This window comes from Haemaphysalis longicornis, unplaced genomic scaffold (genome assembly GCF_048455015.1).
Source record: "Haemaphysalis longicornis isolate Haplotype H1 unplaced genomic scaffold, Haemaphysalis longicornis Haplotype H1 scaffold_10, whole genome shotgun sequence".
Classification (NCBI taxonomy): Eukaryota; Metazoa; Arthropoda; class Arachnida; order Ixodida; family Ixodidae; genus Haemaphysalis; species Haemaphysalis longicornis.
This window is the reverse complement of record NW_027526204.1, coordinates 141,440,947-141,466,027: the sequence shown is the minus strand read 5'-3', so window position 1 is coordinate 141,466,027 and position 25,081 is coordinate 141,440,947. Positions and strand designations below refer to the sequence as shown.

The 25,081-nt window shown below is 46.1% G+C and overlaps 1 protein-coding gene and 1 long non-coding RNA gene across 5 annotated transcripts in view; one reads left to right on the top strand and one right to left on the bottom strand.

The window, feature by feature from the left end:
• Positions 1-25,081, top strand: part of LOC144159526 (venom factor-like) — a 92,400-nt gene that overhangs the window by 15,314 nt on the left and 52,005 nt on the right. For all 3 annotated transcript variants that reach the window (XM_077691083.1, XM_077691084.1, XM_077691085.1), the window contains exons 8-16: positions 1,630-1,732; positions 2,610-2,846; positions 11,888-12,064; positions 14,322-14,447; positions 15,685-15,750; positions 19,307-19,501; positions 20,178-20,327; positions 21,574-21,703; positions 23,675-23,728. In XM_077691083.1, the coding sequence (XP_077547209.1) occupies positions 1,630-1,732; positions 2,610-2,846; positions 11,888-12,064; positions 14,322-14,447; positions 15,685-15,750; positions 19,307-19,501; positions 20,178-20,327; positions 21,574-21,703; positions 23,675-23,728 (1,238 nt within the window). The remainder of the gene's footprint in view (positions 1-1,629; positions 1,733-2,609; positions 2,847-11,887; positions 12,065-14,321; positions 14,448-15,684; positions 15,751-19,306; positions 19,502-20,177; positions 20,328-21,573; positions 21,704-23,674; positions 23,729-25,081) is intronic.
• LOC144159528 (uncharacterized) lies at positions 4,772-9,651 on the bottom strand. 2 transcript variants are annotated; one of them, XR_013320323.1, is made up of 3 exons: positions 9,628-9,651; positions 8,613-8,736; positions 4,772-4,891 (listed from the first exon to the last, which is right to left on the bottom strand). It is a non-coding gene; the product is annotated as an uncharacterized LOC144159528 (long non-coding RNA). The 2 variants fall into 2 exon arrangements; XR_013320322.1 differs by lacking the exon at positions 9,628-9,651 and having other exon boundaries at positions 8,613-9,607.

Sequence of the window (25,081 nt, the reverse complement as noted above, 5' to 3'; positions counted from 1 at the left end):
GAGGGGAACAGTTCTCCTTCCAAACACCCCTCCCGATGCCGCCGCTTTGGAACCGTCCCCGTGCCTGCTTAGTGCCTCTTCGACTACCTCCGTTTTTCCGCGGATCAGACGTCAGGGCCGGTGTTTCGGAAACGACCGAGTGCTCCACTGAAGACGTTGCGCGGATACGTGCTGCGGACAGCGGTGGCAGTGACAACTTTGGCGACGCGGTTGCACAGCCTACTCGGGTAGCACCTTCGGAGGAGGCCCAACGCATGATAGTCTCTCAGGGACTTCGTTTCCACCAAGGACCCTTCGCTCAGCTAGCTAAAGTACCTATAGATTCTCTTGAAAACGATGTGCGCCAGCTTCATGTGCAGGAAACAAAGCTGACCGAGTATGGCTTCTTTTCCACAAATAGGTAGCAGTACAACCTTGCTTGACTGCAAATAGAATGTTTTGAGCTCAGCTACGTCTTTTTATTTTGCAACCCGCATATAACGATCATCGGTTATAACAATGGGATTCCTTGGCACTTGGATATTGTTACAAGTGGACTAGACTGTACTTGAATGCTAAAGCGCACTTAACATACTGAAAACTGCTTTTAGGTTTCCGTGTATTGCGTCACGGCTCCCTATATGGTGTCACCATGATGTCGTGTAGAGCGAAATTTGAGTTTCCCAATATTTCTTGCGGGTTCTCGGTTGAAAAAAATGTATTTCGTAAATGGAATACATTTGGAATGGAACTAAGTGAGTCGTCAAAGGCCAGTTCATTCAAACTGAACGAGGTTCTATTTTATCTTCATGGCCCGTACACGTGCGGGAAACTTTTGAGCGATTTGAGGAAGGTCCAAAGTTTGAAACAAAAACTTCCAGCGTTCTGTTCATTGCGTTTGAAAAGCTACGTTCAGGTCCCAAAAGCCGCGACCTGCTTACTGCGTTTACCACCACACCGTTCCAGTCATCCGCTCCACGCATGCACGGCGCTGTGGACACTCCGTTGGCGCCACTTTTAACACTACCATATCTAGGTTGAAAACGCACTAAAAGCGAAGTAGCGAAAGCAAGGTTTCGAAACCAGTTTAGATTCATATGCGACGCGAGAGAAGTACCCTTTGAGACAAGTTGCCCGGTTCCACGTCGTGTTAAGTCAACGTTCATTAGTGGGCGCTGGAAACTCAGGAGGGGCCTGTAATTCTGCTCTCTGGCCTTCTACGCCGGAGGGATGGACGTTCCTGAAGTATTTTTTCTTGTTGGGAAAAAAAATACCTTCAACTGTACTACGTGATACTTTCATAAAGGTCATAACCAATATGCTGTTATTACCAATTATGAGGTAATACGTGTTATAACTTACAACCAATCATGCTGAAATATTTTTGAGATAAAAATGGCTTCGGCCAGGGATTTTTTTAAAGCAATAAATATGTGGGTAGCACTGAAGGTTTTTAGGACAGTTAGCTTTGTGGTTTTTACTAGAGTGAACTAGAATTTTGACTATTCGGACAAGGTAATGGTTTCACTGTAGCTGCTTTTATTTTAAGCAGGTTAAAATAGGAGCGTCGCACATCACTAAATAATTTATTTGATATTTCTGAAATACAATAAGCAACATTGGTACATTAACTGCCCGTAAACGTTGCAGCTATGTTTACGGGAAGCGTGTGGAAGGCACGGTGCTGATTACGGTTTCCGTGCGCAACGAAGCCAACCACGACGTCAAGCTTGGTTCCAAGTTGGTCAAAAAGGTATGTACACCTTTTTTCATGACATGCTTATATATAAGGCCAGTGGTTGGCCATGCCTGTTCTGCCAAATGGCGAATAAGAGCGAAAAATTCCGCCAACGAAATTGTTGCAGCCGTGGTGGACAGGAAGGAGCCCCTGTTCAAAAGACATCAGCGTTCCGTCCTTGATGAAGACGACAGGGATCATGGTCCCGCTTAGCAAAGAGGGTCAATTGATTTCCATTTATAATTTATTTACGGTGCCAATCCGTGAACTGTTTCCCATGATGAACTGTAGCCGTCTGGTCATGTCGCTTTTCACAAACGATGCGTGACCGCTTGTACGGGTAGCTGGATTGTGAACTCCTTATTGTGGTTCTCACGTCTGCGAAGCAGCGGGCCATGCTGATTATGACGTTGACAATGACACAGTACGGGCGTATATACGGACAGGGGCTTAGCCAAGGTCACGTGGCCAGGGTGGAGTGGAGGTGGTTCGATGCCAGAACGTCCCTCAAAATTTTTCGAGTGCTGCATCTCCCTTACCCACTTCTTTTTTCACGATTTGTGGTTACCCTTTGCTACGCAGACAACGCAGTGATAAATTACAATTGAAAAACGAAAATAAGAAGAGTGTTGGTTTGCTGACAAAAACGGTTCCTCGCAGTCTTGGGTGCACTCGTATTTCTAGCTGATATTTCAGTGAATGAAACAACTAACCCCGTAGCTTTATTCAAGCAGAAAAATGACGAAGATATTGTTTGGGTGCAGGCTCTCTTTATTTTTATATCTTTGCCGGTGATGTATAACACCATACTGACCAATATCTAGCCAGACGTATACAACCCACCCTACAGGAGAAAATAAATGCAGCAACGCTTGTTTTAATCTCTGCGCAGCTGATAGACGGCAGGGCTGACTTCAACGTCTCCGCACTGGAGCTGAGGAACGGGTCTCGGTGGCAGGAGTGGGTCCAAGGAAACAGGCTCGTTGTCCGCGCGGTGGTCGTTGAAGAGGCCACGGCGAAGCAAGAGGCCGCGGAAGACGACTCGGCGCTCTTCAGCCACTCCCCGTACATTTTGAGTCTCGAGCACACGCGCCGAGATTTCAAGCCCGGGTCGAGGGTCGCTGTTGTGGTGAGGAAACAAAATGGCCGCGCATCTGCTCACTTCTTCATCATCAACATCATAATCATAATCATCATTTATTGAACCCTTAAAGGACCCTTTCGGGGTATTACATAAGGGGGAGGCAAATGCACAATTCAACAGATGCATGATTGTTAATGGTACAAAGCGTAATCGTAAGTGAACTACCTTATAAAAACAGTGTCAACAGAAGGAAATAAATATACATGGAAGAAAACGGCAATAACTGTAAATTTACGAACAAATCAAATGATTTGTGATTAGCTGTTTAAATTTTATGGGGTTTTGTTTGTTGACTATGGATTCGGGCAGGTTATTCCAATCTTCAATGGCTGTAGGTAAAAAGGATTTGTTGAAAGCGTTAGTTGAACCATGTAAGCGCTGTAAACATAGAGAGTTAAAGAGGCGACGCGATGAACTGGCGGGAGGGAGAAATGTCGCCCAACGACAGCAGACGTCGGCCTCCTCTCGCTCTTCTCTCGCCTTCCCCCTCTTTTTTGCGCATGCGGCTAAAAGGAGGAAATTATTCCACGTTTTGATTGGCTCCTGAAACCACTGTCAGTTGGGGACAAAAGTTAGGGACATTTTGGGAATTTGTTGTTGCAGTGAGCAGGCTTGATGTGGCTTCGCGCGTCGCCTCCTAGGGAATTCCCTGTAAGTAGCTGAGAGGAGGCGATGGCCAGTGTCTAGCAGCAGACGACGCAAGAAACGGCTGGAACTGACGCTTCCTTTTGTAATTACTTCAATTTTTACGGGTGTCTTGCTGAACGATTTTTTTAATGCGGAGCGTGCCTGCCTGACCGTGTCCATGGTGTCGCCCCGAGTTTGTCCTGCGCTGGTTCCTTTATTCTTAAAAAAACTTCAAAATTTCTTTCTCCTCTGTGTGGCCCTAATATATTACTGCTGGCCCGCGCCAACCAATAATCAGATTTGGAGGACGTCTTCTTCATTATTTCTCCGACACTTAATTACCTCTGCGTTTAAGTTTCTGCTTCTTTCAAGAACGATGAGAAAATCATCCATTCACGGCTGCGAGATTTACTACAACCGCGCGTGCACCCGGGAGAACAGTTATCGCAATAGCAGTTTTACTTGTGCAGTGTGCCACATTTAAACTAAAAAGAAACGTAGGATAAGATACTCCCTTCTCTAGTCAGTTTCCAGATGTGGTCATTCCAAAATGCATATTTATTGGCAATAGATGGTAGCGTAGCTTATTTAGTGGATCTAAGTCTAAACAAATTTGTGTTATTGCAGGATGCTTGATTGCTGACACTAGCCCTTTGTAGTAACCGATGTAAAGCAAGCATTAGATTGCTTCCAACTTACAGGCTTCAAGAGCAGATGTGAAGGCCAGTATTAAAATATGCAAAATCTTGAGAACCTGCTGTTGTAAGAGAACCTGCAGTGTAGCATCTCAATCTTAATGTCTTCTTGTGAAGACCTTTAACATGTTCCTCGGACGAATGTCTTATAACTTTTCAGCTTGAGAGGTAGTAGTAGTAGTATGTATTGTTGAATAAGGCAGACTTAGCCTTGCATAGCTGCCGGCAATTGCTCCGCCTAATCGTCCCCAATACCATATCAAATCTCTCAAAGTCATAACACCTCACTTAGTCCTAAAATAACAGACACGCAATGTCACCACACCTCACTTAGTCCTGTGGACTGCAAGAATCCGAGTAGGAGATGAGACACATCTCTTCGCACAATCCAGTGGTCCCTAGAAAAAATAATGTCCTCCGATGTAGCATGGGCACTCCTACTACTTGAATTGGTTGTGAATGTTGGCTACCTGGCAGTTCGTTTAAACTGCAGCATAAATACCAATAAGTGACCAGGGGACGATGACGTGCAAGTGCTTGGGTATTGTCCTCCATGTTATTTCCACGTTCCTGAAGGAATATACCAAATGAAGGAGACAGTTTTTAGTTTTATTTATTCCCAGTTTCACGGCCATAGAAGACGACATATCAGAGGTGCTCAGCACAAACATTGTAGGTGCATCCAGATGCTTGTTGAGACCCCTGTCACTGAAAAGTAAAAAAGAAATAGCATTTTGAAAACTGGTCAAGCACTACATATATTTCCTTAGGAGCCTCCCATTCACAATTCAAATGAACAAACAGCTTAAACACAGTACACTATTATTGTGTTGCTTGCGTGTATGTTTTTTAGTATGCGTGTGGACACTGACGTTTCTGCTGTATCTTTTTTCCTTTATTTTTTTTCTTGTACGCACGTGGCAGAATTCTCTTATGTTATTATTCTTCGTTTAATCTGCTCAGGTACCACACCCCTCATTAATGTCAGTGGGGCCATAAGGGTATCTTGAATAAATAAACATAGAACACCAAATACATGGTGCTACATCTACAAATTAACGTTCCTGTAGCAGTTAAAAATTTATAAAATAAATAATAAAATGGCACATTTCCACACATTTCCTAATACAAATAAAAACACGGCCAACTCCAGCTTTCTTCAAAATTTTGTACTATACCAGTCTCTTTGAACCAGGCAAAAAAACTGTAAGCATCTTGAAAACAATTTTATTTGCACGTAAATTGCAGACAGCTTAAAGGAGCCATGAAGAGAAAACACAAGTTTGGTTCATTTAAAAGATTGTCTCGTTAGAATCATACTGACACCACTTTTAACGTAAACTTCGCTCAAATAAGCTACATAATTACGAAAAACGGGAATGGTCATGCGACCCACCAGCTCATTCCCCGCAACAGAACCTATGATGTCACATGAGCTAAGCTCTGCGATTGGCGGAGGCTGGCAGAAGCAGACACAAATTAGGTAGAGCTGTAATTACAAACTAGACGAACGAGCGATTTGCGCTTAAATTTAGGGCACATTCTTTACAAAGCAATAAGAATGATGGGACAAATAGTGGAAATTATGAAAGCACATGTAAACATAGAAGTACTGATGCATTCTGCTGTTCGTACTGCGCACAGCATGCTTGGTTTAGAAGCACAGCACTACGGGGCTTGGGGCTGTCTCAGACGACACTGGCCGATTGACGCAAGCAACGGTGTTTTACGTGACCCCATTTGTCAAGCGAGCACTGTTTCAGGGAACGAATATTTTCTCCCAGAACAAAAACAAGCCAGGTTTAAATGCGGGCAAACACAAACCAAACGCTTGCCACGGTATGGTGGCGCCATCTAGGTTACGGAACGTAAAAAAACGCGGGAACAAACCAACACCGCTGTACAGGGTGGAGACAACCTTTGAACGGTCCCGTCCCGCCGCAATTGGGCCAACGGGCTCAACGCGTTATTCTTTTCGTTTCCCACGAGACCTAGCAACGCGAAACAGACAATATGATTCAAACTTCTTCAGTAAACCGCGTTGCGGCGATAATTTTAGCGCGGTTTTGACACAATGACTTGCTTCGGCGGCAAGCGAGCAACCGAAAATGGCGGCGCCAGCGTATACGTGTCTCTACCCTGTACGGCGGATGCGTGAATCAAGGTACTCTAGGCTGCAGAGCGGTCGGTTTCTGTGATGTCACTTGGGACCACGAAAACGCACGATTGAGCGGGAAAATCAAAATTTTAACCTAAATTGTTTAATTTCTCAGTGAATAAAGCACCGTTTGTATCCGGACAAGCGCTGGGGGCACTATAAAACACGAAATCTTTCTAATAAAACCAACTTGCATTTTCTCTTCATGGCTCCTTTAACTTAGGTGTCGCAGAAGCTGTTGTACAACAATGACTTACTTGCTCGTCTCTGTTTTTCTGATTTTGCCCTTCTACGAACAAGTCACATCCTACAGTCGCAATGAGGTTGGTCGACCTGTTAACAGTTACAAAATAGAAAGCTATTGTATTGTGCTTATTTCTAACATTATTTTAAAGTTCTTACTCTCACTCCTGTGACACCTAAGGCTGATTCAGCTGGAGAGCACCCCTATGTTGGCAGCAAATTCTATAGTGGTATGAAGTGGCAAAGATTTGGCAAAACAAAGCTTTTTTTGTGATGTAAGGATGATGCTCTACCAGGTGAGCGCAAGGGTGGAGATTGCTTCACCTTTGCACGATAATGCATTAATCACGACTAAGTTCAGTTAGGTGTCCTCGACATTTCAGGGAAGTGCCGAGCAAAAACTGTTTTGAAGAACAACTCAGAAATACTAATGGCCAGAAATGGGCGGCTGGGCGGCCAGAATGTTACGGTCTCTCTTAACTCCAAACTAAAAACAAGTCAGCTTAAAACAAGTAAAAAATACCTTAAAGGAGTAGCACCACTATTAAACGTTCATAGCATGATTAGGCTCTACTTAAAAGGAGTACTTGAAATATCAAAGCTGAGATAACTATGCAAAAAGTTTCCTTTGTAGCTGCAGATTTTAGTAGCAACCATTCAGTATAACATATTTTAAATTAATTTTAATATTTGCATGCACAAGAAAGCTCCGAATGAATACCCTTTCGACACTGGCATAAGCAAGATACGTGGAGTGCCTCGCCATGCAGTTCGCCCCAAACTGCCGACATTAGGGCTCCAGTGACTTAGCCAACACACTGGCTGCTGATGGTGCACGCTGCACTGCCTTGTGAATCATGTCACAGTTTTGGGACTGATATCGTGTGGCCCAGACGTGTGCGGCCATGGCCAGCTTGGGCCACTCTAGGGCACGCATCTAGTCTGACCATGATGCAATGAGAACAGCGACATCAAGAGTGCCATTCTCTCATGGCGGCCGCCTTGGTGTTCGTTCTGTCCAAGCCAAAACTGACACGAATAAACAAGGCTCAAAATAATTATATATACTGAGGTTGACTATCTAATGTTCCAATCTATGATTCCTGGGCTGGTAGGCACCCATAGAAATGGGAAAAATGTAACACGAGAATTTCATACCAGTACTTTTTTAGAATATTTACATAGACAAATGAACTGCAAGCTAATGACCCTTTCTGCCAGTTGTTGCCCCCATCTGTCCACCATTCCTCAGCTGAGCATGAAAGACTGGTACAATAAAGTGTCAAGTTTAGATCTGACAAGTTTGCAAGCTCAGTGATTCACATTGAACTTTTTGTGTCCTTTCTTTACAAGGATTTAACCTATAACCACTCCTCCCTGGCTTGGCTCATGTACAATGCTTAAGCTTCACGCACATACTGTACTTGGTACAGTTTCATTTACTAAAGTGAAGCCTCCAGCCTCTCGCTGATGTGTCTGTAGTCCACCCAAAATGCACTGCAGAAAGCCAACTTTTTCTAATGATGACGATCGTGGGTGAAGTCAACGCTTCCCGTGATCTGAATTGAACCTGGGTCCCTCATGTTATGAAGCTGACATCTATCCCATTGCGTCATTCCAGCACAGTCGAAGCAATCTGGATTTGCATAGAAGTGGAAAATTACACAGGAAATGTACACCTCCATCTAACGACAATGGTTGTACACTACAGAAGGTCATGGATTGCCTGCATCAGTAAAGCTCTAGAGAGCACAACTGCAGCGCATCAGACCGTCCCAATAAGAAACAGGTGTTCAGTACTGGGCTGGTTAATTTGGTGTTGGACTTGGTTTCGGAAAGCTTCACATCCCCTATTTTTGTCGTTTCAACAGATGGGCAGTTGATTTTTTGTTAAGTCTTCCCGTCAGTAACTAGGACACAGCTACATATTTGGTTGTCATACTACCAGGGTGGTCTGCGAGCAGACACAGTCTGTCTGCGGCTAATTTCGAGTGTACCACAAAACGACCCACTTGTGGAGGCATTCACCTGCTTTCCATGGGTACCCAGAAAGGATGTAGACCAAGCCTTGCTCTCCAGGCCCTGCACCAACATCGTAGGGGCCAAGTCCAAGCACTTCTTTTTTTCCACTGGAAGCCCTCCTATGCAGATGCTGCAGGAACAGGATTAAATGCTGTGTCAGCACAACTGAAAGTTGGGTAGGCTAATAATACATCTTTGAAAAACAAAATGCGTAAAAGATGGCGACGTGGAATAAGACCACACAGGACAACCGACTACAAGAAAAAGAACACACATACAGCACATTGTTTTGTGTTTTCTGCAAAAGCAGAAGTGGGCAATCTCTGCCGCATTGTTAATAACAAGGATTATTGAAGTAAAGGGAGGAACGAGTGCAGTGTTAACCTTGCGCAGCCTTTAGTTCATTGTACGATTGGCATGGTTTACAGAATTCCGTTGTCATGTAAGTCCGTGTATGTGGGCCAGACAGGACGCCGTCTAAGCGTCCATCTCGGAGAGCACTTGTTTACGGTAACGAAATCAACGGGTGCAAATCTTCCTGCACATGATAAAAAGTGTGGGTGCCACCCTTTGTTTGACGAGGCTGTGGTGTGTCCCTCCTGCCTGTACGCGTTATTTGTGTGCTTTCAAATTTTCAGTGGCTTTATGCCCTGCCACATCCTATTTGTCCAATATGCAGCTTCTTCCATTCACCTTCAATGTACACTTTACTGACAGTTGCTCCTGGTGCCTCCTCATAAAGGGCCCAAAATGCCGCTTAACCTTCACAGCCCCTTGGACGATCTGATTCTGCCGCTGTCATTTGGTCTATCCTTTCTCTCTCCCTCTTCCGTCTTTTTTGGCTCACGATTTCACGCTTTTGTTTTTCCCTTTGGCCGCGATATCCTTACGTTCTCTGCACAGAAGCGACGTTTTCCATTCATCTCCCGCAACGCAACTTAACTGCCCGAAGAGCTAGAACGTTGATGCGTGCACACGGCATACTCGCGAGATTAACGCTATCAAACACACGCATACTTACGATCGAGGCACTGCACCTCACACATCGAGGACTGCGCTTCGGGGAGTACACGCCACCGGTTCGATTTGATTGATTGTGGGGTTTAACGCGCCGACGCAACGCAGGCGATGAGGCGCGCCGTAGTGGAGGGCTCCGGATTAATTTTGACCACCTGGGGATCTTTAACGTGCGCCGAAATCTCGTACACACGGGCGTTTTTGCTTTTCGCCTCCATCAGAAAAGCGGCCGCCGCGGCCGGGAATCGAACCCGCGACCTCGTGCTCAGCAGCGCAACGCCTGCCACCGGTTCGATCAAACTTGAGCAATGTTATGGGCTCCTACACAAAAGGAACAACGAAACGCTTGAAACTGCGGCCGGAGTGTGAAAGGACATATCATCGTAATTTGAATTGAGCGTGTGCTGCATACTCGGGCGAGAAACAGGGAGTGGGAAAAGAAACCACACGTACTACGTTGGATACACGAAGCAGGTGTTGGTTTGCGCGCCAACGTCTGGTTTGTCGTTTTCCATTGTGTCTGTTCCTCGCCCAAGTATGCAGCGCACGCTAAATTTGATTCAAGATTATACAAAAATCGTTAACATCACAATACAGCTAGGAGGCCGAGCTAGGCGGCCACGTAAGCAAGAATTCACGCAGCTTTAGGGTACACAGTACAGTGGTATAAACACAAAAACTACAACAAACATAGAATAGCGATGTTACTGACCTTGCTGGGAAAATGAGCGCAACGATGCCCTCTTTTCCGCTCTTCCATGTCTGTGACTGCAAACGCCGGAGACCGGCATGGCTGATCTACGCTGAGCTCAGGTAAACTATATCTTACACCGTGGCTCAGGTACAGGAGGCGATGGCTCAGGCTGCAAGTCTCTCTTGAAATGTCGTAGTAGGTATGTCGGATACGGAGATCGCACCAATACTAGCATTCACGGTATATTCACGCATCTGCAGCTTCACTTGGCAGCAATCAACACAAACACACGCTGGGTACTCAAATCGTTCACTCGGGGGACCCAGGGAAATGCTGCGCCTACTTCGGCGTTGTCCCTAGGCGCTCAAAAACAAGCCCAGTGACGTCACGTTTTGATCACGTGACCCAAGGATTTCTTTCCTCCTTTTAGCCGCTCCGCTTTTTTGCTCCCACCGTGACGAATGCGGAGAGTTTTGCTCAATTCAATGCAATTTCCGTGCGTTCGCTCTGCTTGTGCGACATCTATTGGGACCTTTTGTTTCTATTGTTCTCGTAACAGCTCAAGACGTCTTGTTTCTAGCTTTTTATGCCTCACCGATGACGACGTTGCCCCAAAATGAACTACGGGAAAGCCAAGTTTCCCTGACGGTGTGGTTGATCGTAGGTGAAGTGCAAGATGGTTGAAACGCGAAGCGTTCTCCGGTAGAACGCCAATGTCTTCAGAAGCCAAAAATACAAATCGCTACGCCCAAAACGCACGGCAGGAGTGCTAACTTACACAATGGGTTTACACAAAGGCCCATCAAGCGCCTCAATAAAATCAAACGCTACCCGTGTCGGAATCGAACTTGTGTCCCTCGCGTTATGAAGCCGACGTCTATCCGAATTCACCCTTTTGAATTTCGGACTTCGCCTTTGACTACGGATTAACCTTGGCCATGTGGACACTATTGAGCTCCTCTCACATACTTTATACGCCCTTTTCCCGAAACTAATTCGTTACGGGATAAAGAAACACAGTCGTATTAAGCCGGCTAACGTTAGTATCCCCTGACGTTTGAGGAAAGTGGGACACGATACTGTTTAACAACGCTATCGTTGAAAGGAAAGATCGCGACCGGCTACGACAACTAAACGAAGGCCAAGACATTGACTGGAAGCGAAGAAACGACAAGGACAGAAAGAAACAAGCCTAGATGGGCACAGAAAGCTTTTGTTAAGTGGTCCGGCACCATGTCGCGCATTGGTGCATTCTGTTGTATGGGTGAATGTGGAAACGCAAGAGAACGAAAAAGGAGGAAAGGGGGGAAGGAAAGAACCTCGTTGTCACGTAGATATATCGGGCCGGAATGATTTCAGGAAGGCTGTCAGGGCGGAGAATAGACACCGCTCACAACTCGGTCCCTAGCTTCATGGCGAATTGTTCCCGCTTGAAGGTTAGGCATGCAACTTGAAGGTTGGGCATGCATGATTTTCACGGTCATGCATTGATGAATTGCACAAAACGATTATTTCCCCAAGTGATGCCGTGCATACCTCTTGCACTGATCTGCTGTCTTCGCCCCTTTAGGCCCAGGTCCGCTACACGAACAAGAAACCGGCAAGCAAGGTTAATGCTAGGATTGTGGTTACCACTGACGACAGCCGTGACGTGGACAGTCTAGCCCGGACTGTTACCACCAATGAAGAAGGGAAAGCATTCTTTTCATTTACGCCGTTCGAGAGGCACCGAGTGCTAAAGATAACGGTGAGTCATCATCTGGTCCCCGTTATCCAGGTACTTATTAGCAATTGCATTGGCATTTCTGAAATATCCGCACTTATTACGAGGAGGTGTTTCTAAATAGTAGTGGTCAATGTGTTCTTGTATTTGTCTAGATTACATTAAAGTACGCCTATTAAGTGTAGAAATGCGCCCAGAAACTAGGACATCGGTCTCACCGATGTAAGTTCTTTTCCTATACGACACAGCCTTTACCAATTTAAGGACGCGGGGACCCGAGTACGAGATACTACATTTTTCGCCTAAATTATTGAGTCACTTATGACGAACCAGAAGAGGTGTGCAGAATTTCCGTTAAGGTGGGGAGCTCTAATAATTCATCACATCCAAGTTCGCAAACAAGGCGTAAAGCCAGCAAGCACTAAAATTGCATTTCAATGGGAAAACAATATTCGCAAGGCGCGTAGACAGTGGCGCCGCGCGGTGGCCGGAGGAGAAATCACTGCCGGCAGCGTTCGCCCGTAGTATCACAGGGATTTTGACGCCGTTTTCACGTGATAACAAGCACAACATTCACCGGATGCATATATGTTCTAAAGGGTCTTGTGCTTGATACACCGCGTGCAGGAGGTTTCAACGCGCTGCACAAAAACTAGGAACCGAAACACGAACGGAAAACAGTACGCATGGTGTCTTCGTGTAATGCTTTTAAATTCTTGCAATTATGTACCAACTCGGCTAAACAACTCTCCTGTTACAGGGCGGACGCCTTTAGTTTCCGTCACCCTTACTTGACGTTTGTATGCATATCACAAGTTCGATCCAGATCGCAGATGTCCGTCGCCCTAATCGTGAAAGGAACGATTACAACGTTGCTATAATTTTATTTTCTTCATGCTCATATTCCAACATAGCAAAGCAAGGGTGCGACAGCGCAGGCATAACACATTTTAGTAGTGAGATATTACGATGACCCACAATCTGTTTCCAAAACCTACCGCTGTTGACCGTTTCTTTGCTTTGCGCATCGTGCGTTGTGCGGACGCGTTTTCAGATAATATGGGCTCATATTAACAAAGCTGTTTGCACGTACGAAACCGCGAGAGTATTTTGTGATTTGGGGACCCCTTGGCCATTACCGCACATTTCACAGACAACACGTTTGCCCAGGCGCGCTAGTTTAGCACCAGCATTACAATTAATGATTTACGTGCGAATAGCTTTGTGTTTCTTCCATGCATTTCCTTGTTTCAGAAAGCCGCTTCCAGCAATTCAGAAAAATTTAGGGGACAGTAAGAAAGCAGCTCAAGCTGGTTAGCAGGTTAACATTCTGCATAGAAGTTTCAAGCGTTTAATCCGCTCCAATCTGGAGCCGAAACATTGTTTTGGCTGGTTTCTTTTTGGGCTGGTTTGGATGTTTTTTTTTCTTTATAAGCAGCATCCAACGCTCTACTAACAATGTGTCTTATCAAAATATTGGTTTTAGTTGGGGGCAATGCGACTACGACTGCCACGGCGCCGACCACTCGGTATTGTTTCGAAGAAAAATAAAACGTCACGCTTAGGTAGTTTGATTGTAAACATTTATATAGTTGCCTTCGCTGGTGGTAAAAAAGACCTAGTGGGAAACTATTACTATTCACGCTGGCCAGCCATTGAGTTGCGTGTTCTGCACGGAGCGACACAACGTACTACCGAGCGGTATACTATGAAAATGCCTAACAGGCAGGATTTGTCAAGTAAGCGGGCATTAATAAAACGCCTAGTAGGCTCGCGTATTCTGATAAGTCCGTACCGCTAATGAGCGAACTCTACGAATTGTGGTGGGGGGCTAGTGAACCAGGGATATTTGCAGGCAGAAACATTGCAGCGTCACACATCGAGCGCTGGCAGCCCTACCGCCGCCGCAAGCGACATGGGCGGCTTTTGCCTTTACTCTTCACCTTCGCTTGTGGGTCGAAATGTTCGTCTTTAGTTCTAATATGGCGCGTAACATCTAAGTTAGACAGCCGTTAAAATCTGGCGTCACCGCCACCTAACAAGGTTAAAAAGTAGACTACCCCCTTTGCTTACAACGCGCACATATGGTCCGTAGCGGGAACCCCCCCCGATCCTCCTTAGGACAGCCATCTTGGATCGCTTTGCGCGCCTCCTATAGGGCGTACCCCTTGCGAAATGCATTTCGAAGTGAACATGATCAAGAATTTTGTCACAAAAATTTAGTAGTGTCATTAAAATCGTACGAACGCGTGCCAAACGTGTTTACATGTTTCCTTGGCAGGTTCGCACGGACGACGAACACTTCAGGGAGGACGAACAGACGGAAGCAGAAGCGACGATGATGAGCTTCAACTCAACCGGAGACGCGTTCGTTTCAATACAGCCAGAAAATGAACGCAAATACAGTGTGGGCACCTTAAATTTATAGACTACTAATAACAGCACGTTTTGATATTTAATAACGCAAATGTTAAATCTATACGCGCTATTATTAGTGTATCTGTTTTTGCTTACCATGCTTAGGTGTAGGGAATACAATAATGCAGGTAGACTACCATTTATTACAGTCTGTAACTCGGCACTCAGCAGACATGAAGCTCACATCCCGCCCGCCTTCACCTCATCTTCCCCACCCAACAACCTTCCCTCTGCGCTTACTGTCCCCAGCCTGGCACCCTCTACCACATCATATGGGAGTGCCAACGAACTCCAGACTTGCCCCCCCTTTCCAACCCAACCTTCGAGCAGTGGAGGGCTTCCCTGGCCAGCCCGGACCCGGATATCCAGCTTAAGTTGGTGACCCGAGCACGGACGGCCAGCCGAAGTCAAGGCATCCCGGACTAGGGACGCGTTCCACGGAGCGAGGCCCACACATCAGCCTCTGCTGGAGAAATAAAAATCTCTCTCTCTCTCTCTCTCTCTCTCTCTCTCTCTCTCTCTCTCTCTCTCTCTCTCTCTCTCTCTCTCTCTCTCTCTCTCTCTCTCTCTCTCTCTCTCTCTCTCTCTCTCTCTCCCAGCAATGTAGGTTTCGCAGGAGCACCCTTTCTCATGGCAACATTTGCATGAAATTACCCATATCAGCGAATCGTAGCACATCAAAAGACTAGAATTTTCAAAAGTGCCCTTTTCGTTGCGCCCGCAACATTCAATCCTCAGATCTTGGTTAAAGCTACAAACAACGTATTTCTGCGGACGAGGACGTTTGGGGGTTTTCTAAAGCGCACAAGGAAGGTGACGTGGTTGTTGGAGCTGTGTAATTGCGGCAAAACGGCCGCGCTTCCCAAATGCGAGTGCTGGGCTGTTAATAACGCGCGATAAATACTTGCTTTAGGTAGTGTGGTAACAGAACTTGGTACGACTCAGGCCGGAGGCAGTTTGAGAACGAACATAAGCGAGAAGACAAGAACTGTCAGTACAGTATTTACTCCGCGCGCCACCAAATCAGTACTTTTTGGGTTTCTTTCTCGTAGGCAACATTGGAGTGCATGATTCTGCAAAACCAAGCTTTAGCCACTACAATGTGTCTTGTGTTCAGAAACAGGTTGGATTTCGATAGAAATTTGACGTCGAACCTGTGTAGTGTTTGTGTTCATTGCAGATATAGCGTTATATTCACCGTTGTTTTGCCTCTGCGAAACTTTCAGGAGGGAGATAACATGGATTTGATACTGACCGTGCGTCCCATCCAGCTGTCGCCTATTTACTATCAGGTATGGTATGACTTATAATGCGCTCTATTCTAGACTTCTGGGACATGTTTCTGTTTGTGCACACGCACCGACACGGAGAGCATGATCTTGCATCCTGTCACGCCACAATACGAGTATGGCCAAAAAAGCTTTTATAACATATGCACGGCTGTGGTTGTGCAGCCCCATCCTCATTCTACATAAAAACCGAGGTATTGATTTCATTACCACATTTGCCGGAGAGGGGTGCACACAGGGAACCGGCATCGTGTTATACATGGAACGAGTATCTTCTGCATTGACTTATCTTTATGCAGCCAGTAGTCCTTGGGCTGCTTTTGTACAGGTGCACGATTTTTTCCTTGCTGAATACTTGTTTTGCGTTGGTACAGAATATCGCCCACAGCTAGCGTGCAGAATGAGAATGGTTTTATTCTCGAGTTATTGTAGAAGAAAAATGACTACAAACAAACAAACAAACAAACAAACAAACATACATACATACATACATACATACATACATACATACATACATACATACATACATACATACATACATACATACATACATACATACATACATACATACATACATACATACATACATACATACATACATACATACATACATACACACACACATAGATACGTACGTACATATATAGTCAAACCCGGTTATAGAGAACTGTAATATGCGCCACGATTAGTTCGTTACACCCAATAATTTGATATAGCCGAACCCGTCTATAACAAATTTTTTGTTGCGAATTCGCTATACGTGGGACCCCCCTGCCACTCCCACATAACGAAACGAACACATAAAGTATGTTATTACCTTACACAAAACAATCCATTTATTGCATGCAATAAAGCTACTTTCCGCCTTAAGTGCCTACTTCGCAAGAAAGGGGTGATTTTTGTTTTCACTTTTGTTTTGGCGACACCAACTAGCACCGCATTCTCTACACGAGACATCGTTTGCACCAGTTCAAGTACGTGTCCTTCAATATCGAAGCAATATTGGCGGATAACATCGGCTGGCAAAAGCGCTTCATAAAGCATCGGAAGCTTTACGTTGTGACATCCTCAGTCTCTTCAGTGCCATCAGCAGCACCCGCGCACATGACATCGGTGGCGGTGCGTACGCTCGAGGGGATCACAATGACGGCTACATCGTCGTCAACACTCAGAAAATCCTCTGAGGGACACCCAATTCGGCACAGCATCTGGAACGTTGGTGAGCTCTTCCAGCAGTTCGCCGATGATGCCGTCTTGGTCCGGACTCGCTGGCTGGACGGGCTCCGCCGGGAATCCCGTGCGCCGAAACAGTTACGGAATGTGTGGGGCGTAGCGTAGGTCTATACGAGGTTGAACATGTCAGTCATGGCTAATCAGCACCTCAATCGCCGCTCCGAGACAATGCATTTCGGTGGCAATTATAGGAGCGCCGAGTTCGATATATCCGATATGAACTTCGTTATAAGGAATATGCTTCGCATGCGTTTTCATAACATATTTGCTTTTGTTTGCGTAATTCGCTCTATCCGGGTTCGTTATAATCGGGCTTGTCTGCACATACATAGATACATACAGACAAACAGACGGACAAACAAGCTAAAAAACAAGAAAACGAACGAACAGACGGTCAAACAAACAAATAACTAAAATTGTCCATAAATACATAAACAAATAACCAATTGACTAAATAAATAAACAAATTCAAGTTTTTCAAGTTTATCCCCAACAATTTCTTTGTAGAATTGCACTTTTCCATTATAATCGAGGCCCATATGTTACTGAACCCGTTACGACTGGCTCCAGTTCTATGCAACAGCAACGGTGACGTTATTTGGGAGGGGTGTGTTCATCAAGATATTAAACCCGAGTCACATATCACATTTATTTAATGAATCGCATAATTTGCGCCTGCCCTTATCAACTGAGACCGCGAAACAATTTAATTAGTAGTGAGGTGCACGCTAACGTTTAAGACAGACAGACAGACAGACAGACAGACAGACAGACAGACAGACAGACAGACAGACAGACAGACAGACAGACAGACAGACAGAACAACAGACAGACAGACAGACGGACGGACGGACGGACAGACAGACAGACAGACAGACAATGAACTTTATTGAGACAGACAATGATTTTTTTTGCATTTAAGACAAATGTACAAATATAGGGTGATAACAGCGAATAACACATGATAAAGACTACACGAATGGTACATAAATAATTGCAACAAAGTACGCACGACACAAGCACTCTTGCAAGACAATACGAAGAAGCATATTTAAAAACAATGAAAATATAAGGGACTTCATTTGGGAGCTATAAATATATTGCAAGAAATATACATCCCAAATTTAGAAAAACGCGGTGCGAAATAAAGCATGGCGTGGGGCTCTAAGCCGTGAGGGAAACTACTTTGCCGGGTTTTTGACAGTCGCGCACCCAAGGTTTCATTTATGACTGGGGGAGGGCCCCGAAAAAAAGAGAAGAAAAGCGTGCTACAAAGAGCAGAGACGATTAGTATACTCCGTAATTGGAAATTTGTGCGCAGCGCGAACTGCAGTCTTCTCGGTCACGGCGCTTATCTGCTACGAGTCAGAAAGGGATCGGGTGATCAGGGAACGCACGGCGGCGCGCGCTACTCCGCAGCTATCTCGCAGCGCGTTGCCGCCACCGCTGAGCATGTCGTTGCAAATCGGGTTTGAGCCTCCCGCGCAAATGTCACGTCGTTTGGAACTTGTATACACTCTAGCGGTGTCTGGTGGAAGTTTGAGTGTGAGGCGGTGAGAGATGACGCTATATCAGCGCGTGGCTCCCCCCCTCTCACATTTTCGCCCCACTTTCCTCCGCCGTTTTCTTTCCGCATGTCTTCACTCGCTCGGTTACAACGTCGTCGCCGTCGCCATCGCCGCCGCCAAACCACACTAGCGGCCGCCAAAATGCTCGCGAAATAACATCAAACAAAAATTGCCGCAATGCACCGTTCTGATTGTGAAACATGGTTAAGTAGCGCGGTATAGACGAGACAAGAAAGAAGAGACCACACAGGGCTAGCGCTGGCTGCATCAGGATAGAGGGTATGCTTCAGGACCCCTTTAATTTGCTACCAAGGTACTCAGTCGAGGTCGGATTATGGCGCTCGGAAGACCAGCGCTAGTCCTATGTGGTCTCTTCTTTCTTGCCTCGTCTTATACCGCGCTACTTAACCATGCTTCACAGTTCGAACCAGCTAGCCCATATTTATGCATTCTCAAGTAACCATTCTGATTGTTCTTTTTTTTAATTTTGTGTTTCTTCAAGAGTACTACGAAATGACGGATAGTTGTGATGAGAATAAACGTCGTAACCTCGTTAGCCTACTTGGTGCATAGCTTGCTCAGCAAAATCAACTATCGGTTACGTTATTTGATGACATTCAGAGTCAGTGGTAAGTTCGTAAGAGTAACGCATTAACTGAGTTCTTTGGGGAGGTTACTCAAGCTTCTCTTTGCGGGACTGAATGTACTCCACAGCGTGGGTAGAGGGTACTTCAGGGCAGCTTTAATTTCCTGCTCAGGTAACCAGCCGAGGCCGGATTGTGAAACACGGAGTCCTAACCGACACCTTGGGCCCACACCGATCCGTGCACATCCAAGCGAGTGCTGACATGGCTCCAAAGTTCCGCCTGCTTGTATTTGCTTTCCACGAAGGACACATTGTCGCCGATTCTGAGGACTTCGAAATGAAGGAGGCGTGCCCCTCCGCAGCCAATGTGCGTATATTAATTCGTCTAAAGTCTCAAACAATGCTACATTTGCTCAAAGCAAGAAATCAGCCGGAAGCAATCTCAGATCGTGTTTATGCTTATGTGATGTTATTAAGAATTCTTCATCGTTGTGGGACAGATCTGTGTTGACGACATGCCACATTCCTCCATGCCCCTCTTACCTCCACTTCCTAACACAACCTTCTATCCCCCTCCTAAATTTTCAGGAAAAACTGCCGCACCCCTCCCTTCAGTCCCTTACCGCACCTATCTACCCTTTCCAAATTCCACGGTTGGGAGGTCAATCTGACGAGTCAGTGAGTCGTAACGAGCGTTGGAATATATTTTCCATGAGGTTCCCACAGTTTCAAATCTGTAGTCTTGCTTCTGATTCGGTTGGAACGACGACTTGCTGCGGCCTGGGGGTCTTCAGATTCCGCAGAGCAGCCGCAACGTCACTTCACTCGCTTTCTCTAGAGAGCTACCTGATGCAGGTGAACAGCGTGGGAGAACATTGCGGCTGAAGGTATTTAGTATGTACTAGTCCACCGATACGCTCAACTCAATTGTTGGATTCCAACCTGGTCAACCCGTGAACGTATGAAAGGGGTTCATCAGCGCCCTGTCCGTGTTGTTTGCAAAAGTTATCAGCCCTGCTGTGTGGATTCGTCTACTGCTGCAGATAGCTGTCACCGCCGAGTTCAGCAGCCATCAGCCGGGAGATACGGGCACGATCAGCATCAGCGGACGACGCAACACGACCGTGGGTCTTCTAGTCGTCGACAAGGCGGTGCATCTTTTGAGCGATGCAGACCTACTCACGAGCAAGAAGGTAGTGTGAACTCAAAGGATGCTCTGGTGTTCTTGGTTACAACAGCCTGTAAAAATGACAACCTTTTAGGGGATCACGCTGTCGGCGTCTCATGTCGTCGTAGTATCATGTAGTCAGGGTACTAAAACACCGGGACACTCGTTTTCCAACGCCTCGCGGTGGAACGTTTCATCTCCGTGCGAACAACTCGTACTAAAAGAGAACACCGGGACACTCGTTTTCCAGCGCCTCGCACTAGAACGCTTCGTGCTTCAAAGAGACGAGACTTTTACAGCAAACCTGTATACCTCTACCCCCCAATGGTTTTATCTTTGGCCGAAACGCCAAGGCGCCAAGAATACACTTATATACTGCATGCTTCGCCCCTCCCCAGGGCACCTATAGAATCTCCTTGCCGTATCCAGTGCACTAACAAAACGGAACGGTCCATCCAATAAATATTTTATTAGAATCGCAAGGCCTTCCTATAGAAATAGATAACTGCAAATGAGGCTGGAGTTTGTTTTAGAGTGGGAAATACTTTCATAAGAAAAAAATCTTTTTTTTGTAAATATTTCACAAATGGTAGTCTTGCATGGCACTAAACCTGACCATGAACCGAAAGTTCAGCAGAAAATAGTTGACGGGGTTAGTTTTCCGCAGGAAGTTTGATAGCCTATCTGTGGCCTTAGCCTCGAGGGGCAAGTATGGAAAGCCAAATATATGCAGGGAATGCCCAGAGAACGCCGAGTAACACAACCAATTATTTATATGTGGAATTTCTTAACGTATTTTTCTTTAAGCCCAGAGTTCCCTAGAGTACTAATTAAGAATGGGCATGAAGGCCGTTCGCGCCCAAACTAGCCGGTCGGAAACGAATAAAACAAAGCAGCGTAAAATGAGCGGTCCATTTTTATTCTAGCTAAGAACACATGGAAGGATGCAGCAATTCAGTGGTGCGATGTCTCTGCTAGACTGACATCATAGACTCATTGAATGGAGCTGCCAGACAGCTCCATCGAGCCGGCCATTTGTTTAGTTGTAGTCGAATAAGACAATTCACATTGTCTTGGACTTTGGCACTCGGCGTATTAATCCAAGAAGGCGATATTTTGGCTTGGTTTCGTGATGGAGGCAATTTGACATGAATAGTCCAAGTAACGACGGTCGAGCAAATGTTAGCTATGTTCATCTGTGTTATGGTGGGCTTCTGGAAGTTCATTTATGTCGCTGAGCAACGTGTGATAAGAAGGTATCTACCATTTAGATCTTCAAGGCCATCCGTTCCCACGACCTCAGCTGTGGTCCAGGCGGGGGCGTGACAACGACTGAAGTTCTTGCTAACGCCGGCCTCATCGTCATCTCCGAAGAGACTTCGAACGACATTGTCACGACAGGTACAGAAAGGGGGAAAATATGCCACTCTGCACGTGCAAGAAAGCTTGGGTGATGTTGTATAAGTTGTAGCACAAAATGAACCTTCGCTACTATATCACCATCACCGCCACCAAAGCACAGCAATCATCATATAATCATCATCAGCAGCGACATCAACATCATCATCCTACTGTTTATGTCCACTGGAGGACGAATGCCTCTCTCATAAACTTCCAACCACTCTTATCCTGCGATGTTCGTCCGAATCTCCTCATTGGCAGCGAATTTTCTCATTTCATCTGTCCAGGCTCCGGTTAATTGGCTTCTCTTTTACAGCGAAGCTGTTAGCCGCTCGTTAGCCGGAAAATTTCGTGTCGTAAACGAAACACCCACGCAGGACCTAGCAGTTCTCACCCAAGACGCCAAGCGCATGCGTCAGGCTAATTAGGCATAGGGCATAACGCTCAGTATTCGTGTAAAAAAATCACAAAAGAAGCACGGAAACCGTATGTTGTATGATAATGCGCCGGGGGACAATGCCCCCGCCCCCGCCTCCGCTCTTGAACAATGGGACCCCCCTCCCATGTGTTCTGGTAAAGATTAGGTTTGCAGCTGCTCTCGAAAGGGGAGGGGGGAGGGTTGATGACATACGAGAGATAGCGCATGCGGCAGGCTAGGCAGGACCCAGCATTTCCCGCCAGAAAAGCCGAGCGCAATCTACAAGTCCGCCGAGATGACGAGGAACACTTCGCACCCTCCCCGTCAGCATGTGTATGGGTTTACAACGGCTGCGCTGGACATCCACTTTCGCAGGGAGGGATGGCGGCCAATTTTTTGTTCAGTCTCTCGGTAGCCACTCTGTTACCAGGATGGCGTTCTTCCCATTACATGTCCGGCCTAAGTAAACCTCTTTCTCTCGATCTGAGCTGTTTCTCCTGTGCACCCGAATGCGCTTAATCAAAGACACTCGCTCGTTCCCCGAAGCGTCATTGCCGTACTCCTTCTTTCCGATTTCTCGGGTGTAAAGTCAAACGAAACCATTTAAACCTCCCGTTTTTTCTAGCTTATAACTTGGTTCCACAAAGGCTGATGTGCAATGCGGGGAGACGTGGAGTGTAGCGGCCCGACATTAGTACACGCTTTGAGGCATGATGGCGTCAGCCAATACCCGCAACTCGACCGGCAATGAGATGACATTTCTTGGCAAGTCTTAAAGCTCGATTTGAAGGTTACCTAACGTTAACCGAAAGCATATGAAGTAAAGTCTTAACGCCACGCTTCGAGGTCTAGCGTCGTTAACCGAGTACCCGTGAAAAAGTTCTCACTGCATTAATTGCACGTCAAGCTGTGGATAACGGTGGATGTCCCACGACCACAAAACCAAACGTCGTCTCTAAGCTTCGCCGCTGCGGCGCATACAAGACAGTTGCTGCTGATATTCTAGCGAAGCACTGCACGCACCAAGCAAACAGCGAATCAATCATTTACAGCGCAAGCACTTGGAGGGCCGACCACAAGAAACCTGTGCGCGTTCTCTGAAACCTGCGTGCATACTGTGAGGCCAGCGAGCAAAGTGATAAATACCCAGAGACTGGCATATACCGCAAAAAGGTTTTGGATAAGGCTTTGCAACCAGGAATGTGTACTGTTTTTGAACGGTATTCTGGGTCCTGTGCAGCCAAACCACCTGTAAATATTTTACCTGCTTGCTTAATCTGTTGACATCACCTTTAAAGGACCCACAACAACTCAAGTTACTGCCTAGTCTATGTTCGCTCCTTATCGTTGTTTCGTGCCTTAGCGCTTGCTAATGCCTTCAATTTTGCGTAGCGAGGAAGACCAACTTTCTGATTCAGTATCTTGGGTAATAGCTGTGAAAGGCTATTTTGCACAACACTCCATAACTCTCTAAATGTCGGGAAGCTACAGGGCGCCTGAAGCATGTGATCATTCGCGAATGACGTAACCCGTATCTGATGTCTCCTTCACAGAGAACAGCTGTGCAGCTAGGGCTCATCGTCGGAGGAGACATGTCCGCGATGCTGGTAAGAGAACTTCTCGATTCAATGAGCTTTGACCAAGCTATACGAACCGTAAACGCCCATTAATTTCGAACAAATGGTTAATCCTGTTTAGATATATAGGAGAACTCTAGTAAGTCTTAAATGTGTTGGTTCCACCGCAGCTACTGACAATGACAAAAAAAAAAAAAACCTTTACTGCATGATTATGAGAACTTGTGTAGAGTTCATTGACAAAAGGTTATGCCAGTTTATTTACGCATGATTCAATTTCTCTGTACATCCACGTGGAATCATATCCTAAACGTATTCACTGTGATGTAAACGCCAAGAACCTCCCCACTTGCAAATACGAAGCGTTTCTTTTTCACAAATACTGCTCCCCCGAAACTTACCTTTTTGCATGTTAGACATTTAGGATAAAAAAAAACGAGGTCCTGGCTTTATTCCCAAGCTTGAAAGTATAAAAATACGTCCAGTACAACGCTCATTTTTTTGTTTGTAGGCTCGTGTGGTCTTAAATTTTAAGAAAACGTTGAAAAAACTTTTTTCTTTTCAGAGAGAGAGAGAGAGAGAGTAAACTTTATTCAATTTGCCAGCTGTGCAGCTTAGTCGTCGGCCGTGAGCACTTGGGCTCTGGCAGCGTCCTCAGCCAGCTGGATGGCCCAGAGTTGATCTTTTGGACATGAGCTGAGCAGCACGGTCTCCCACTGCTCCCTGTTAGTGATTGTGCAGCCACTTGTGATCGCCTGCGGACACTGCCATAACATGTGCGTCAGGTCCGCACGTTCCTGACATCTATGACACTCGGGTAGTAGCGCCCTGGGTAGCAATAGCTATACACAATTGGGTTCGGATACGAGTAGGTCTAGAGGAGTCGCCAGACCTCCGAATGCCGCTTATTGAGGAATTCGTGCGCGGATGGGAATCGGGCCCGGCCTAATGACCTGCAATGTCGCTGTATGACAACAGCCTGTCCCTGCCTGACATGGGGACGAGGTCCGTGTCGGAGGTGCCGTCCGCTCGGTCGGTAAGGCCTCCAGCGGCTTCGTGCACACACTCGTCCCTGCAAGGCCGGAGTGGGCGAGGGTCCAAATTAAGTTGACCTTGCCTGTCCGGTTTTCGAGTTGGAGACAAGAAATTAGGATTGCGGACGCCTTACTCAACGTAAAATTTTTAATCGCCAGCTGTCCTAATAAATTATCTCATTAATAAATCAAGTAATACTCGCACTGCCAGGTCTATTCCTTGTTTGTGGGCTTATGGGGCGCTAAAATTTAAGAAAATACAGAGAAAACGTTCTTTCGTTTGAAAAAACAACATAGTGCTGAAAGGGGTAATACTCGGGTAACGTAGGCCCTGCCGATGATGAGAAGG